The 18,066-nt window shown below is 46.6% G+C and overlaps 1 protein-coding gene across 3 annotated transcripts in view; it reads left to right on the top strand.

Annotated features, from left to right (window-relative positions):
• The first annotated feature begins 9,218 nt into the window (after positions 1 to 9,218).
• The window catches only part of Cfap221 (cilia and flagella associated protein 221), a 70,554-nt gene continuing 61,706 nt past the window's right edge, over positions 9,219 to 18,066 (top strand). Inside the window, 3 exon segments of one of the 3 annotated variants that reach the window (NM_001429616.1) lie at positions 9,219 to 9,324; positions 11,373 to 11,557; positions 17,397 to 17,497. In NM_001429616.1, coding sequence (NP_001416545.1) covers positions 11,419 to 11,557; positions 17,397 to 17,497 — 240 coding nt within the window. In that variant the 5' untranslated portion in view covers positions 9,219 to 9,324; positions 11,373 to 11,418. 3 annotated transcript variants of the gene reach the window in all.

Below are 18,066 nucleotides of genomic sequence, written 5' to 3'. Positions count from 1 at the left end.
ATCCATGGAGATATAAACAAGCCCCTTGCCAGCTTTGAATCCCAGTCCACTCTTCAGTCTTTTCTAGGCCTTAAATTTTGGGAGAGTGTCTCTAACCCAGGCTTGCCTTTAATCCCCTGTGAGTAGCTGGGGATACCCTTGAAAGTCGGGTCCTATCTTCACACCCCACGTGCTGGGGCTGCAGATACGGTGGTCTGTCACACCTGGTTTTATGTGACAGCTGTGAGATACCCCAGGGCTTTGTAAATGTTAGGCAGGCACTCCACAGGGGCTTGGTTACTGCTTGTAGCGTAGTACTTGTGGAATGGGCTGAGGTGTTTCCTCTTTTGTTTGGCTAAACACAGTCCTCTGTGTATAGATGAGTATGCATATCCAGGAGTGACACTTCTGCTGCTTTTGTAGAGGGCTGGTTAAAGTGCATTCAGTCTGACTTGATGCTGACTGAACATGGTTACTTTATCGGTGCCCGTGATAAAATACTTCCACAAAAGCAGTTTAGGGGGAGCGGGTTTAGTTTGGCTCATAGTTTAGGGGTATCGTCAGTCCATCATGGTGGGGAAGGCACTGCAGCAGGAGCCTAGGGCAGCTGGTTACATTGTATCCACAGTCAGGAAGCAGAGAGACAGACGCTGGGGCTCAGCTCTCTTTCTCCGTTTTTACTTGGTCCAGAACAGCAGCCCATGAGATGGCGCTGCCCACAGTTCCAGGGAGCCTTCCCGCCTCAATTAACCTAATTAGTTAATTGCATCAACGAGTAACAGCAGCTATCTAACTGAGTTAGAAAATTGTCTTGTTTTCTTCACATTGTGAAAAGGGTTTACCAATGATCCCTTTTTAAAAATTATTTCTCCATTATGTCATATGTAGTTTCTCTTTCTTTCCCCACAAAAGGAATAAGATATGCTAGAGAATTAACATTATTCGACAGATATTTACAAAGCCCTGCTCTGAGGCAGGTGCTACATTAGGGAGACGGAGGCCTGTGGAAATCACCCTTGCCGACCTCAGCCCATGTGGACAGTCTACAGTGCTACACCTTCATCCTCTCCCGGGAGCTACAAAGGATGCTACTTAAGTCCTGCATCACCATGAAATGAATAAGTCTGTTGGTCAGCAGACATAAGCAACCGTAGAGAGCAGAGCAGGCAATTATTTTTCAGACTGAAGCAAGTTCTATGCAAAGGACATAGAGATGCTATGAGGGTGTTTTCCTTGGTCAAGTGATTGTAAGGTAATATGGAGACCTGAGGTTGATCCCCAGAATGCATATCATTCACATAAAAGGCCATTAAGTTTGGTGGCATATATCTGTGATTCTAGGGGAAGGAGAGATGGGTGACCTCTGGGGCATGTTTTTTTGTTGAGCCCGAGGTCTCAATGAGAGACAAACAAATAAACAAAAAACCAAGGTGCATGGTGCCTGAAGAATAATTCCTGAGGCTGAATTCTGGCCTTCAAGTATATGCACACATGTGTTCACATGTTTACGTGGTACATGTGCTGGGGCATGCACATGTGGCATACACACACACACACACTCGCATGCACACACACTCACACACACACACAGTAGATAGGAAGGCATGAGACAGCTAAGACCATTGGATCTGCACATTAGTTGAGCCCTACCTGTCTTCAGGCTTAAAGGCAAAGCACATTTGATCGTCCTTATTTTATAAGGTCCAAGCCTGTTTTGACTCCATTCTCCTTCTTAATTACTTTTATAACTTAATGCCTACTTAATAACTTTTCTTGTCTACTCTCAGACCATGAGCCTTATTGAGGCTTTCTGGAAGAACAGCCTAAGAGTTAGCACGTGAACCAACAGGGGAGCAACATCACCATCCCCCAATCAAGCAAGCAGTGACAGGTCCTGAGACAGGCACTGGACTCATTCTGACCAGGAGGAGTGGGGCACCAACACATCCTATATGTGGGCATCCTGATCAAACTAATAGCAAGAAGGCAGTCTTCCAGAGCATAGGGACCGCCTTGTTGAGACTGAAACCAGTTGAAATGGAAAGAACCAGCCATCGAGAGAGGATGGCCCAACAGCTGTCAGCTTAGTGCAGACATCGCTGAAGTCCTAACTTGCTAATCTTGGTTGTCAAGATGACTACATCTGGAGTTAACGAAAACCCAAGCAGCTGGGTACATCTGTGAAGGGTGATTTTTTTTTTTTGGTTCTTTTTTTCGGAGTTGGGGACTGAACCCAGGGCCTTGCACTTCCTAGGCAAGCGCTCTACCACTGAGCTAAATCCCCAACCCCGTGATTTTTTTTCTTAATTGAATCATTTGACATAGGAAGACCCATTTCTAACCTGGATCTTTAAGATGGGAAGATCTGCCTTTAATCTGGACCACACCTCTGCTGGCAGCCCAATAAAGGACAGGGAAGAAGAAAGCTTTCTCTTTGCCAGCTGCTCTTACTCTCGCTGGCAAATCCATTCCTTCACTGGCATTCGAGTCTATTTCTTTAGGATTCTGACGTAGATTCTAGTCCAGCTGAGACATCCAGCTTTGGGGACTGAAAAACCACTACATTCTTGGATCTTTTCCTGGTAGAAAGTCATTGTTGGACTAGCTGGGCCAAAGCCTGTAAGCCATTCTAATAAATTCCCTGAATAGACAGATGATAGATAGATAGATAGATAGATAGATAGATAGATAGATAGATAGATGATAGACAGACAGATAGATAGATAGATAGATAGAGATAGATAGATAGATAGATAGATAGATAGATAGATAGATAGATAGATAGATCGGTAGACAGATGGATGGACAGACAGGCAGGTAGGTTCATTCTACAACTTCTGTTCCTCTAGAGAACACTGACTAATGTGCTTGCCTTCCAGTGAGGCTTCCCTAAGGAATATTTGAGATTTTGTAGTTTGGAGGTTGTGGGGGGAGACAACAGAGGACAGAGAAAGAAATGGGCTGCTCCATATGTTCGAGTCAAAGGTGTCCCTCAAATGACTGCACAGGTTCAAAGAGAGCCATCCGAGGCATGGAGTCAGCTCCGTGGAGAGACCTGTGCGCTGAATGGCAGGCAGCTTTACCGAGAGCAGAACTAATGTTTGATTGATGAGCCGTGAGTAAAGAGCCAGAGTGGTTTCCTATTGAGCGCTGAACTACAAAGGCTCGACATTCACGTTGTAATGAGGTTTTAATGCTCCCGCCTCTGTGTTTACTCTCTAGAAATGCGGACTGCAGTTCTCAGGAAAGCGGTTTCTTCTTTACTTTTTCTATTTTTCGCCACCGTTTGTCAGCATCCTTTTGAATATTTAAATGAAATATGAGAGTTAAAGGAGATCAAATAAAAGAGCAAATATAGCCACCTCTGGAAGAGTGCTGTTAGTGCTTTCAAATCCTTATCATCGGTGGATGGAAGATCAGGAGCGCCCAGACCTTCCTAAAGAAACCCACAGGGCTTATTCAGCCCACAGAATACTTGTGGGCTGGCAAACTGGCTCAGCAGGTAAAGGTGCTTGCCTCCAAGTCTGATGGCCTGAGTTCAATCCCCGAATCCCACACTGTGGAAGGAGAAAACTTAGTTGTCCTCTGACCTCTATACATGCACTGAGTCATATGTGCACGCACGCGCGTGTGCGCGCACACACACACACACATGTATGAAATAAATAACAAATGCATGAAATACATAATTGTTATAAAAATTTTAAGAATTTTGTTATCAGCCAAACCTGGATTCAAGTCCTGACTTAATATTCAATTAGTACTAGGACTTTGGGCAAATTTCTTGAACCCTGGAGACTTCAGCTTCTTCATTTATGCAGTGGAGGGGGGGTAAATACCCATCTTCAGCATCACCGTGTGGGAAAGGGACCGCCATTGTCCTCAGCCCTGTATCCAGTGGTATGTCCACAGGGCTCTGATGGATAACCCCAAAGCCCTGGTCACACAGATGGCCCTGGTTAAACTCTGCAGGTCATAAAACAAAAAAGTGATAGATGGAAAAAATGACTTATAGGGAGGGAAGGAGGCTAAAAGGCTCTCAGGATGGGGTTCGGAGAGAACACGTTATGCATGTAGGTATAGAGAGATAGTGAGTTTATCAGTGAGCCAGCTCAGTGACTATGGTGCTCACCTCAAGCCCCCAGGTAGGAGGAGAGACCTGGCCTCAGTGTTAGGCTCTGATTTCCACATGTGTGCTCACAAAACAAATAATATAAAAATAAAACAATTACTACATACATGCACAGGGTTGTCCGAGAATAAGTTGAGTAAGTTGCTCTTTTTTTTTTTCTTTCGGAGCTGAGGACCGAACCCAGGGCCTTGCGCTTGCTAGACAGGCGCTCTACCATTGAGCTAAATCCCCAACCCGTAAGTTGCTCTTTTTGGAAGATTTCAGCGCATGTAAATAGTGGTCTGAGAGCTTTGTTCAGATTCCCAGCTAGCAGCATAGGTGCCACTGTCAGATGATGTGGTCCAAGAGATCTGGGCTTCAAACTGAAGCTCTCGTCGTCGAGGAGGAGAAACAAGCTTTCTTTGCTCTGTCTTATTTTATTTTTTTTTTAAAAACTATATAACTTTTTTGGGCTGGAGAGATGGCTCAGTGGTTAAGAGCTTTCCAGAGGTCCTCAGTTCAATTCCCAGCAACCACATGGCAGCTCACAACTGTAACTCCAGGGCTCTGACACCCTCACACAGACACACACGGAGGCAAAACACCAATGAACATTCATATACGTGTGTGTGTGTGTGTGTGTGTGTGTGTGTGTGTGTGTGTGTGTGTGAGATATACATGTATATGTATATGATGTATATGTATATGTATGTGTGTATGTGTATATATATGTATGTGATATATATGTATATGTGTATGTGTATAATACATTATATATTATATATAAAGTTTATTTTATGTGTATGAATGAATATTTCTTGTATACATATATATTTAATCACACCATATGCATGCCTAGATGCTGTCAAGAGAAGGCTGCAGATCCCGTGGAGCTGGGGTTATATATGGTTGTGAACCACCATGTGGATATTGGTAATTGAACCAAGGTCCTCTGCGTGAGCAACATCTCTCTGGTCCCCTGCCATATATTATTTGAAATGTTCTTCAGGGAAAACATGAAAGCAAGAATGGGAGAAAGATCATATGAGAGTTTGGAAGGATCAAAAGATAAATACAGCACATCAAAAGGTTTTAAGACAGAAAGCATTACCAGTATATTCAAATATCAAGTGTGATGGCTGTGTCAAGTGTCAGCTTGAAAGGATCTAGGTGCACCTAGAAGACTTGGGCACACCTGTGAGGGGTAGTCTGGGTCAGGTTAGTCTCTTGGGATGACTACAGAAATTATTCTGATCACATTAACCGAGGTGAGTAGACTAGCCTGCCAAGGGTGGCACCATTCCCTGGCTGGGGTCTTTGTGTATAAATGGAGCTGGCTAGGAGTCAGTCAGTCAAGTTTCTCACTATTTGATGTTGCACTGTAAACTTGTATCACAAAGTTAGTGTCTTGAAACAAACACCATGTGAAACTTTGGAATCTTAAATTCAGGCAGGGCTCAATTGGACAGTGAAGAGAGTCACAGATCAATGAAGATCCAAGGAGAGACAGGGCCATGGAAATAGAATGGGTCAGTATCTGGTCTAAATCGCCACACCGTCAGGCAAAGAAAGGGCAGTGGGGTAGGGGGCAAAAAGAGAAGGCAGGAGTGGGGTGGCGGTTAAGTCTGAAAACATGGTAAGTATTTTGAGTTTTCTTCCGCATACAGTGTGAAATCCCCAGAGAGATTTAAACAATGGAATTGGTGGCCCTCCCTGTTCCATAGAAACGTGTGACAAGCTTCTAAACCTGTGTCTCGCTCATTGTCTCTTCTCATTCTCCTGGGGCCTGGGGCACCTCTGTGTCTGCTCACTGTGGACGCCAACTGCAGCATGCATATGAATAGAGGAAGTAATTAACCATCTAGACCGGCCATAATTGTAGAGCATCCTTGGGTCCAGAATTCTCAGACTTTAATGAGCTCACAAACATCACAGCGGAATTTTACTAAAATGTGGTTTCTGATTCAGGAGATCTCAGACAGCCCGAGATTCTAGATTCTTAACAAGCTTCCGTGCCAGTTCCACGGAATGAACACCAAGGGTTTAGAAATCAGGTTGGGAGTGTGGATGGGGGTTGTGGAGGATAGTTCACTCTGTGAAGTATTTGCCTTACAAGCATTAGGACCTGAGATTTTGATCCTCATAGGCCGCATAAGAAGAGCCAAGCATGGTTTAACCAGCTTGTAAACTTAGCCCTGGTGAGGCAGAGCCAGGAAGATCCTTGGGACTTGCTGATCAGCCATCTTAGATGACCTGGTCACTTCCAAGCCATTTAGAGACACTGTCTCAAAAGGCAAGGTGGATGATGGCTTAGGAATGATGTGGAAGGTTATGCCCTGGTCTTCACATGCACACATGCATGCACATATACACACATGAATGTATGTGGGCATGAATGCACGAGCAAACACACACATACACACACGCACGTGCACACACACACACACACACACACACACACACAAAGAAATCACTCTATGCCAGGTGTTTGAAGCCCTAAGAACAAGAACATGAGCTACAAAGCTCAGATAGAGAAAGATATGGTAGGGTTCATACTGATGCTTAATCTAACAAGCTCTAGAATCACCTAGGAGACAAATCTCTAGACTTGTCTGTGAGGAAGTCTTCAGACTGGTAACTTGAGGTGGAAAGACATACTCTGGATGTAGGCAACACCATTTCATGGACTGGAGTCCTGGGCTGAGAGAGAGAGAGAGAGAGAGAGAGAGAGAGAGAGAGAGAGAGAGAGAGAGAGGTGAGCGCCAGCATCTGTCTTCTCTGCTTCCAGACTGAGGATTGAATGTGACCGGCCACCTCCCACTGATTGGCACGCTATCCCCCGTGGTGTACTATATTCCTGAACTGAGCCAAAATGAATCCATCCTTTTTAAAGTTGCTTTTGTTGGTGTTTTGTCATGGCTATGGGCAAAGTACCTAGTGCAGTAGTATATCTCTGTCTGTCCTTCTTACCAGAGAGAAAGCCATCTACAGGCTTCTGCCAGGAGCCAGAGTTAGACGATGTGCCCAGCCCTAAATTCATCAATGCTTGGCCTGGATGCAGCCGAGCTGCTATGAGACAGTGAACAACAGACAGTGACTGCATATGACAACAGGCCCTGTTGCTAATTGCTGTGTGACCATATGGGTACTTTCTTGTATAATAGAAAATACGTTTTTACTAAGAAAAATGCTAAGTTCACATTTCATTCTGTTCACTCAGCACAATACACATGGGAACATCTTGTGGTCCTGCTCTCCTGACGTCTTGTCCTGTTGGGGCACAAAAAAAAAAAAAAAAAAAAAAAAAAAGAGAAGGAATTAAAGCAACCCATGAGCTCACCCAGTGATGTCCATTCTCTCAGTCAACAGTAACCGGGTAATCACTGTGGACTAAGAACTGCATCAAGGGCTATGGGAGAGCCAAGGACGAGATGTGAGGCTCTTCCCCTAGGACTTTTGCTGGGGGGATGTAGCATGGCTGCCTAGAACGCACAAAGCCCTCCAGCATGCGCACCACGGAGAGTGACAGCGCACATTTGCAAGTCCAGCACTGAAGCAAGAAAATAAACAAGTCAAGGTCAATAAACGTAGCCAAGTTTTAAGTCAGCCCAAGATGCCTGAGATTATCTCAAAACCAAAAACAAAGCACATACACAAACAATGATGGGTGTGACATATAAAGAGCTATGTGTTATAAGAAATGGAGATGGAGGTGGGTGTGGTGGTGGCCCTCACCTACAACCCCAACATGTGAGAGGGAGAGATTGGGGGAGCAGGGGCCCAAAGCCCTCATATATAGAGTTCTGGTTGGAAGTGAATCTTACCAGTGCCAGTGTTGATAGATGAGGATATATTCTCATCTAGAGAGAGAGAGAGAGAGAGAGAGAGAGAGAGAGAGAGAGAGAGAACACGTGGAGGTCAGAGGACAACTTACATGAGTCGCTTCTTTCCTTCCATCAGATGGATTTAAGGATCAAACTAAAGTTTGGAATCAAGCACACTTAACTACTGAGCCACCCTCCCAGTCCCGAGATGAAGGTTTTTTTATAGGTAGGAATGGTGGTAAGGAGAGAGGGGAAAGCAGAACCAAACCAAACCAACAAAAAACAATGAACCTTTCCAGATGGGGTAAGGGCTACACACCCAGCGCCACAGATGCAGGAAGTAGACAGTAAATAGGAGGTTAGACATCATCTAGTCTCTATAATCCAGAGTCTCCCCATATGTGACTGTAAATAACATCAAGTTTCAAGTCATACAGGGAAAGAGAGAGACCAAAAGAGAAACCGGAAAGAGAATTTTGAATGGACGCTGTAAACTTCCGGTGCTTTTGGATTAGACTTAAAGTCTTCCCCACAGGTAGGAATTCAGGCCTGGTGCTGTGAACCCAGTCAAAAGCTGGTGCCTGCTGGGTCAGCGCTCTAAGGACTACTGCTGTTTTGCGAAACCGCATGTTGCCAAACTGCCTTCTAGATATTTGTGCTTATGCCCATGGGTTAGTAGAGCCTTAACCTTGGTCGGAGAAGATGCGATGCTCTCTGTAGTCCGCACCAATTTATGCAGAGATTCCTAAGTGGTCAGAGCGCTTAGAATAAGCACCTACTGAGTGTTCAGCCTAAGCAGAAATCTGTGTCAACCCAATGCTCAAGGAAATCAAAGAAGTGGGGCGGAAAGAGTGACGAGCCAGTGGGAGGAAGGAAGGAGTGCTGTGAACTCCCTGCAGCTGTGGTTATCTGCGTCAGCCTTGCGCAAGTCAGGTCAGCCTTCCAGCAGGGGACGCTAATTGGAGTCAGTGGGCTATTAACAAAAGATGATGTGGCGAGGGAGGGGATGCATTGAGGGCTCTTGGTCCGGGTTGGGGTGCATATAATCGAGATACGTTTACAAGTATAAAATTGTCAAAGAAGAAATAAAAGATATATACTATTTTTTAAAAAATATGCAAGAGAATGTGGGAATTTCTTCAAAATAATGGAAAGTGCAACTGAAACTAGATTGGCTGAGATTTGACCATGGTTGCAGCGGGAGAAGGGGAGCTTCTCTTTAGCATATTGCCTAACTCTGCTAGTGTACGAACTTTACCATGAATCGAAGTGTAAAACTGGGAGGGGACTGGACAGGAGGTCCCGCCCACTGTGCCGGGGCCCCGCCCCCATCTGCTCAGGCAAGCTGCCCAGCCCGCAGGGTGGCTAAACTTTCTCCGCTCCTCTGGGACTCCATTAGTTTTCCACATAGTAAGTGGCGCTTTCTGGTCTTTCTCAAGCTCCGCATATTGTTCAAAGAAGTCAACCCTCGCCCCAGAACAGAAACCGCCAACTTCCCCCACGTTTGGGGGCCGTTTGGGCGCGTTCCCCAGCATATCCTGGGAAAGCGTCCGCGTTGTCATGGCGACGCTCTGAGTAGGTTCCTGCGCGCCCGCCCCGGAACTATCATTTGCAGGGTAAGAGGCTTCGGATTTGTGGCTTGAGTGTCCCAAGGTGGTGGTGGTCGCCAAGCTACTAAAGCAGCGGGAGCCCCCAGGCAGATCCCCTAGATGTTCATCTAGGCATCGGGTCGGGGGTGGGAGCGAGGTGAGGCCCAAAGAAATGATGGTGGTAGGAGTGAGTCTGCGTTCTACCTACCCCTTTAGCTTGGGGTTGGCAAGAAAGAAGAGGGGATTAGCCAGGGTGAGGTCCAGTTTAACTTGGCCCTACCCGAAACACAAACAATGACTGTATGGGACCAAGAGCAGCAGGGTTAGGGGTGAAGTTGGGGTAGGCAATGGAAGGCAGAAGTCGTTGAGGGGGGGTGTTAAGCGGGTTCCCCAGGCTGTGTTGAGGATTGTGCAGCCTTTGCTACTGAACAGGATGCTGGGGAAAGGACGGCCCAACTTATTTCTGGAAATAATTTTTACACAGCTATTATACTGATAACCTCCCCATATCTCTACTTTCTCTGTGTCTTCTTCAAAGCTATGAAACTTCTCCAGGGAAAACAAAAAGCAAAACTCATAAATGTCCATTCTTGGTTTTACCTTCAGTTTCAGGGGATTCTCCAAGCAGCCCCCTGGCTTGTTTGAAGGAGTCACAAGTTATGCATGATATAGAAAATGTGGTGTTGGGAGCCAGTGAGATGGCTCAATAGGTAAATGTGCTTGCTTTGCAAGCCCAATGACCGGAGTTCAATCCCAACAACCGCCCGCCCAAGAGTGGGCAGAAACAACCAACTGCACAGATCTGTCATCTGACTTCCACATGTGCACTTCCTGCTCCCCACCACTCCCACAAAATAATAAAGGTTTTCAAAATGTGGAATTTGTAAAGTTCTGTTTCGAGGCAATGAATTGTCAATGCCAAATGACATCTAAAATAGTAATTGAAAAGAATGTTAAAGGGGGTTAGGACTGTCAACTGAAAACGGTCTCAACCCTGAGTCCTAGGCATACCGCAGGTTTCTGATTGGCCACCTCCAGGATCCATCACCCTTCTACCATCTCCTAGTAGCAGACAGGTCCAGAAGGTGACATATGAATGCCTGTGTCTTGCAAACACTCAATATGTTGAAGGGACCCTTGTTCACATCTCTGCGGATGTGATGTGCAGACTTGTCGGAAAACTTTTAACTGTCAACTCGACACAATCTAGAATCATCTGGGAAGAGAGTTTGAACGAGGAGTTATCTAGATCAGATTGGCCTCTGGCTATTTGGAGGTTGTTAATTGATGTGAGAAGACCTCACCTACTGTGGGCAGCACCATGCCCTAGGCTCTGAACTGTGGAAGAGTGAAGAAAGCTAGGGGGCATAAGGGAATAGCTAGCATGGGAGCATTCATTTCTCTCTGCTTTTGACTCTGGGTATTAATGTGACTAATTGAGTTCCTGTCTCAATTTCCCTTTGATCTGGAGTTGTGAGTCCAATAAACCTTTTCCTCCCCTACGCTGAATTTTTTTTTTTGTCGGGATGACTTGTCATTAACTAGGGAGCTTTCCAAATTTATTAGCCCTTGAGAGTTCTTTCTTTTCCCCTTGGCTGCCCAAGAAGCATCTCAGGAACACGTTTTAGAAAAGCTCAAGAGAGTCATGGGAGAGTTGCGAGCTTGTGGCCATATTGGGTTATGGTGTGTGATGTCAAATGATTAATGAGACAGCCTTGTGTGGGAATGCAGTGTCCAGTACATGAGAGGCAGGCAGGGTCTGAGCCGCAGCACACCATGTAGAGACAAGAGGTACATTTGTCAAAAACCGAGAAGGAATATGTGCGTGATTTCTCATGATAAATCCAGGACTCCTGTTTTTCCTCCCAGGAAATAACCTTTGACTCTAGACAGACAGCTCCATTTTTCACGAGAGATGGCAGCTGTGAAAAGCCCCATGCAGGAACTAAAGAACGCAAATGAACCCTTTGATACGATGTCACCCATCCTCTTGAAGAGCCTGGTGGAGGAGCCCAAGAAGAGAACTGAGGTGCCTAACCACCTTCTGGAATCTAGTAAGTGGGCAGCAAACCCTTGCCTGTGAATTACATTTCCAGGGGATGCAGAGTGCAGGACGCTGGGATTGTGGGTACTGACCTAGCTGTATCACTATGTGCAATGATATACACTACCACTATGCATAGGCTTGTAATAGTTTTTGTTATTAAGACTGGTAGTTTTATTTAGATCTAGCTGCTTAAATGGTAGATTTATAAAAAATAATAATTTTTATTTTCATTTATGTATATGTTTATGTGTCTGTGTTTATGTACAGGTGTTTATGTGTACATGTGTATATGGCACATGTATTGTGGGTGCTTATGGAGGCTATAAGAGCCCCTCAGATGCCCTGGATCTGGAGTCACAGGCATTTGTAAACCATCCAGCGTGGGTGCTAAGAACCAAACTCAGGTCCACAGGAAGAGCTGAAAGTGCTCTTAACCACTAAGCCATTTCTCCTGCCTCTGAACAATAGATTTTTGTCGTAAAAAGTACTCACAAATTCAGTGACTTCCATTTCTTCACATGTTGCTCTTGTCTGTCCCACTGTGTAAGGAAAGTAGGAGGTGAAGCAAGGTACATGAGGCTAGGGACCTAGGTCAGTAAGTAAAGCACTTGTAAGCACAAGGACATAAGTTCAAATCCCAGATCCCACATTCAAAAGCACGGATGTGGTATGCACTTGTAACCCCAGCACTAAGGAGGACTCCTGAGCGTCGGAGATCCCTGAGGCTCACTGACCAGTCAGCCTAGCCAAGATAGGAGACCCTGCCTTACAAAACAATGTGGAGAGTGGCTAACAACCAAGGTTGTACATTCTACGCATATGCACACTCACGGGTGTTCATGCGCACACACACACACACACCACATACACACCACACACACATACACTACACCACACACACACACACCCCACATACACACTACACCACACACACCACCACACACCACATACACACCACACACACACACACACACACACACACACACACACACTTGACATTTGAATAAAAGAACACTGGCAGAGAAAGCCTGGACTACTCTCTGACCAAGGCTGATATGTCCCAGGCATGTGGAGAAAATATGACTGCTACTCAGATGACCAGAAGCCTACTGAACTGGACTGGAAGATCCTGATCTGTGGTTCATCATCCACCATTGAGCCTCTGACCTTTCCCCAGCCCCATGCACTTCCATTTCCTAAAGTGCTTTTCTCTCTTAATAAACTACTTCTGTTTGACTGCCACTCACGTGTCCCTCATGCAATTCCTTGCTCTGGGATGTAAGAACCTAGAAATCCCAGGGAGCACCCTCCAATGTCCAACATCTGCCTGTAACACCACAGACAATTTCCATCCTCAGCCAGGCTTGGGACTGCCACGCTTCTTGCCTCAGTATCCACACTCTCGGTTTCCCTTCTAGAACCCTCACTCTCACCTCTGCCCTGCTTATTACTCTCAATAGATCTCTGTATGCCGGGCAAAGTCACAGTTCTCACAAGCTTGAGGAGGCAACCTCAGTAGCCTGAGGAGTTCCCCTAACCTTTAGGGGCTTCTCTTGGGCCAAACCAGAACTCGTTTCTTTGACATAGAAAAACTACCCAGTTTGGGAAGCAGGTATATTATATTATTACAAAATATATTTTAATTATAAATTTAACTAAGAAGATATATTTTAATGACGTCTTCGGCACAAGGGTTGAGGGGAAGAGAGGTACTCAGCAGAAATCAAGACACAGGCATTGATGCGGGCAACTCCACATGAGTCACAGGGAGGCACATGAGCCCAAGTGTAGGCGGGCTCCTGGAGGGATAGCCGTGATTAGCCGTCTTGTTGGTCGGAGATGCATATACCTTTTTTGGTGGCTTTCAGGATGCATTTTAACAGGTTGCCAAGAACTCTTTTCTGTCCTTTTGGCTCTCTTCTGGAGACATAACAGGGTGACTCTGGCAATTCTTGGATAGGGTTATAATTTGAGAAAGTAAAATAAGAAACCTCTGGGTCTGCACAGGCAGGCTTCCACAATCCTTTCCTTGTCAATGGGCTTCTGGTGATGTTCTAAGAAGCCTGGGTTTATAGGTGGGAGGGTGGAAAGGCCCTGGGTGGTTGTTAATTTGCCGGACTCTTGCTTCTGTACAGATGAGAAGCTTTGGCTAGGGTGAGGGGCTCTCCTGCCTTTTCATATCCCCCAAGTTTTTCCTGTGTCTCCGTCCCACCTCACCCAGAGCTGCCTGACCTGACACCTTTGCTATCCACGTGTCCTGTCTGACTCATCCCCAGCCACATGGGTCAGTCTGCTTCTCCAGACAAGGGCATTCCACCCTTTCATGCGTATCACATAACCACACAAGCCTCTGGAAAACCCTGTTGCTTGATGGGAGAGGAGAACTACAGCTCTGCACCTTAGGGTCATCCAACAACGTCCTGAAAACACTCTATTTCAGTTCACAGTTGGAGCAGCTGACATGCGGGAAGGTCCCACCATTTGCTGGAGGTGGACACCTTGTGGGGGAGGAGGGGCATTCAGTGGGTGGTGAGCTGTGGCCAGCTCCCCACTGTCATGCTTAGTCACCCCATCTTGGTTTCATTTCCATGCTGTGGTGAACTTCCCTGACAATGGCAACTGAGGGGACACAAGGTCTATTTCAGCTCACAGTTCATCAAAGCAAGGAAGTCAAGGCGGGATCTCGACACAGCCAGTCACATCATGGCCATGGTCAAGAGCAGAGAGAGAATCAATGCACGCTGGTGCTCAGCTGGTTTCTTTTGTACAGCCCAGGACTCCCAAATCGGGGAATGGTGCCCCCTCAGTTTCAGGTTGTGTCTCCCCACATCAAGACAGCCTCACAGTTGTGTCCACAAGGCTAAGTTGTTGTAGTTAGGGCCCGGTGTTTCCTCCCAGCTCCATGCTCCTAGAAATAAGACTCGGACTCAAAATACATTTACAAATACCTTGGCCATATAGCTAGGCTGATTAGACTCTTAACTTAAGATAGACCGTTTATTTTCATCTACGTTCTGCCATGTGTCTGGTTACCTGTGCTCAGGCACCATGCATCTGTCTCCTCACGTCTTCCCCGGCAGATCTCCCGCCTGCCTCTGTTCCAGAATTCTTTTCTCCTCCCAGACGTCCCACGTCTCAACTCTATTTCCTGCCTAAGCCGTAGGCCACAGGCGTTTGAATTGACAGGCGATGCATTCATACAATACACGAGATACTCTCTCTACATTAACTTGATCTAGATTCTAGGCAGTCCTTCATGGAGGCTCTTCTCCCAGGTTAGGTAGGTTGTGTCAAGGTTATAATTAAAACTAACCACACCCCCCAACACAACCACGTCAATCATTCCAGCACCACCTTAGACCTTAGGAACGCCTCTGCTCCACGGGGCTCTTTTGTCAGCTTAAGACAAAACCGGTTCTGAGCAGGAGTACAGCGTGCTGCTTTGCGATCCCAAACAAATTTTGAAATTAGAAAAATATCAGAAATGGATTAGAGTTGTAGCTCAATTGTTAGAGCCCTTGCCTAGCACACTTGAGGCCCTGGCTTCCATCTCCAGCACTGCAGAAATCGAATGTGGTAGCTAGTACACATCTGTAACTTGGCACTGTGGAGTTGAAGGCAGGAGAATTAGTAGTTCAAGGTCGTCCTTTGTCCAGATTGTGAACTTGATGCAGCCTGGGATATAGAAGACCCCAACTTTAAAAAAAAAAAAAAAAGGGAAGGAAGAAAAAATAAGTTGAGCGGCTCACTGGCCAGCGCTGCTTGCTTACTAATGACAGGCTGTGCATAAGTGGTGAGTCTCGGCTCCACTTCTATAGAATGGGGACCCTGGCTCCATATTGGTGCAGTTAGAGCTTAGAAGACGCCTACAGGGAGGTTCCAGGTGCTCATGACTCAGAACAAGGAACCAGACAGAAGATGTGGGGATTAGCAGGAGCAGGTGCATTTGAGAGCTAGGACACCTGAATCTTATCTCCAGACCCCAAGGTCTTTAGAAAGCGGGGCATGGGAAACTGCGTGTGTGGTCCCGGTGCTGGGAGGTGGAGACAGGAGAATGAAGGGCTCACGGGTCAGCAAGCACAGTTGAATGAGGAGTTCTAGGGGAAGGTGAGAACCCCATCACTAGAAAAGGGTGTGACTTCCAAGGAAGGACACTCCACCGCAGCACACGTGAATGTGTACACACACACACACACACACACACACACACACACACACACACAAAGTATACACAATGGGGCAGGGGCAGAGAGGAAAGCCTGCGTGTTTCAAAGAAGGTTGAGGTAGGTCAGAGCAGGGAGAGAGTCTGGAAGCTAAAAGGCCCCGTTATGCAGAGCAGGACCTTTCATGTTACAGTGCAGGCTTTCTCTCACATGAAACTTAACGTAAAGTTCCATCGGCATCTCAAATCTCGGATGTGTTTAGTGTTATAATGTGCCACAAGTCACTGTCAGACACTCTGAAGCGTCTGTATCTGTGCCAGTGGCTCCAGAGGGGAGAAGGGTCCAGCCATTTTAATACCAATATCTATTAACTTTTTGCCAAGGTCTGCTGGACAGTTTAATGTCAACTTGACACAAGTTCAAGTCATCTGAGAGGAGAGCACCTCAACTGAGAAATGCTTCCACAGGGTCAGACTGTAGGCGGGTCTGCAGGGAAGTTTCCTCATTGGTGATTGATAGAAACCCTGCCCTCTGTGGGTGGAGCCGTCCCTGGGCTGGAGGTCATGGGTTCTGTAAGAAAGCAGGCTGAGCGATCCACGGAGAGCAAGCCAGAGAGCAGCACCCCTCTGTGGCCTCTGCATCAGCTCCTCCAGGGCCCTGCTCAGTTTGAGTTCTTGCCTCGACGTCCCTCAGAGCACTGTGACTCAGTAGGACATGAACGCCAAAGAAACTCTTTCCTCCGCAAGCTGATTTTGGCGATGGTGTTTTACCACAGCAACAGTAGCTCTAACTACGAAACAAGGGATTTTTCATATTCTCATTGTGCAGCCTTTATGTAAACATGTGTAACGTGGGCTAGGAAGATGGCTCAGAGAGTAAAGTTCTTGCCTTGAAAGCATGAGGACCTGGATCATGCTTTCAATCATGAACTCACGTAGAACATACACTCAAACCAGCAGCAGCAACAACAACAGCAAAACCCATGTCTGTGTGATATGTGCTTGCAGTCCCAGCACTTAGGGGAGCAGATCCAGGCAGCTCCCTGGGGCTCCCTGGGGCTCCCTGGGGCTCCCTGGCCCACTACCCTAGTCCACCTTCTAAGTATCAGGCCTGTGAGACACCTCATCTCAGAAATCAAAAGAAAAGTGGACAGCACATGAAGAATGACCCCAGAGAGGGGTCATTTAACCTCTACGAGCACACACACGAAGACATGCATGACATACGTGGAGAGCGAATAACTTTAGTGGGCAGGAGCATGCATGAACACAGACGAAAGGGAGGGGATAGAGAAGATGACCCAACGAGGGCACTGGCTGCTCTGCAAACCTGAGTCCGTTCCCACCGCTCATGCCAGGGAGCTCTCAGCTGCCTGGAACTCCAGCTCTAGGGGATCTGGCATCCTCTTCTGGCCTCTGTAGGTACACACAGACATAGACAGATGGACACACACACACACACACACACACACACACACACACAGAGACATGTAAAAATAATTAAAAAAAAAAAGGAAAAAGAAGACTCAGTACAGTTTCTTTTGGGATTCAGAATCAATCTTACTGGCAGCTGAAGCCACTGTGCTTAAAGCTCCCTAAAGTAGAGACAGCCCATACGAAGACCTTTTTCAGTGCAGTGCTCGCTTTGGTTGCTCATGACGGGCGTGTCTACCTTCCTCCACAGAGGTTTACGCCAAGCTGCTGAACAACAAGGTCATCCAGGCCAGACCAGGCATAGTCCATTTTGGAGGCTATACGATAGAAAAAGAGCACCAACAGATCCTGGTAGGTACTTGCTAAGGGCACGGAGTTGGAAAAGCATTTATGTTACTAATTCAGATACAGAGCAGGGGCTGGGGAGATGGCTCAGTCAGTAAGGTGCTTGCTCTACAAGCCTGAGGACCTGAGTTCGATTCCCAGCACTACGCCAAGAAGCTGGGTGTGATGGCATTGGCTTGTAAGCCTGTTTGCTAGGGAGGTGGAGACAGACATTGGGGCTTCCAGGCCAGCCAGACCAGGTCATGACCTCAGCCAGACCTCCAGTCATGGAGCCCCAGATAAAAATGAGAGATCTTACTTCAAAAAATACTGGGTGTGGGAGGTGAGATGTCTGTGGTAAAGGCTCTTACCAACAAGCTTGACAATCTAAGTTCAGTCCATGGGGCCCACACGGAGAGGGAGAAAACCAACTCCCACAACTTGTCCTCAGACCTCTATAAGCAATCCATGATTCGCACCCCCCAATAAGTAGATAAATGTAACCAAAAAAAAAAATTTAAGGCAGGGCCCTTGAGGAAGCTCAGTAGGTTAAAGCACTTTCTGCCAACCCTGATGGCCTGAATTTGCTCCCCAGG

The sequence above is a fragment of the Rattus norvegicus genome, chromosome 13 (genome assembly GCF_021556685.1).
Source record: "Rattus norvegicus strain SHRSP/BbbUtx chromosome 13, alternate assembly SHRSP_T2T, whole genome shotgun sequence".
In the NCBI taxonomy this organism is placed as follows: domain Eukaryota; kingdom Metazoa; phylum Chordata; class Mammalia; order Rodentia; family Muridae; genus Rattus; species Rattus norvegicus.
This window is presented reverse-complemented; position numbering and strand designations above follow the sequence as displayed.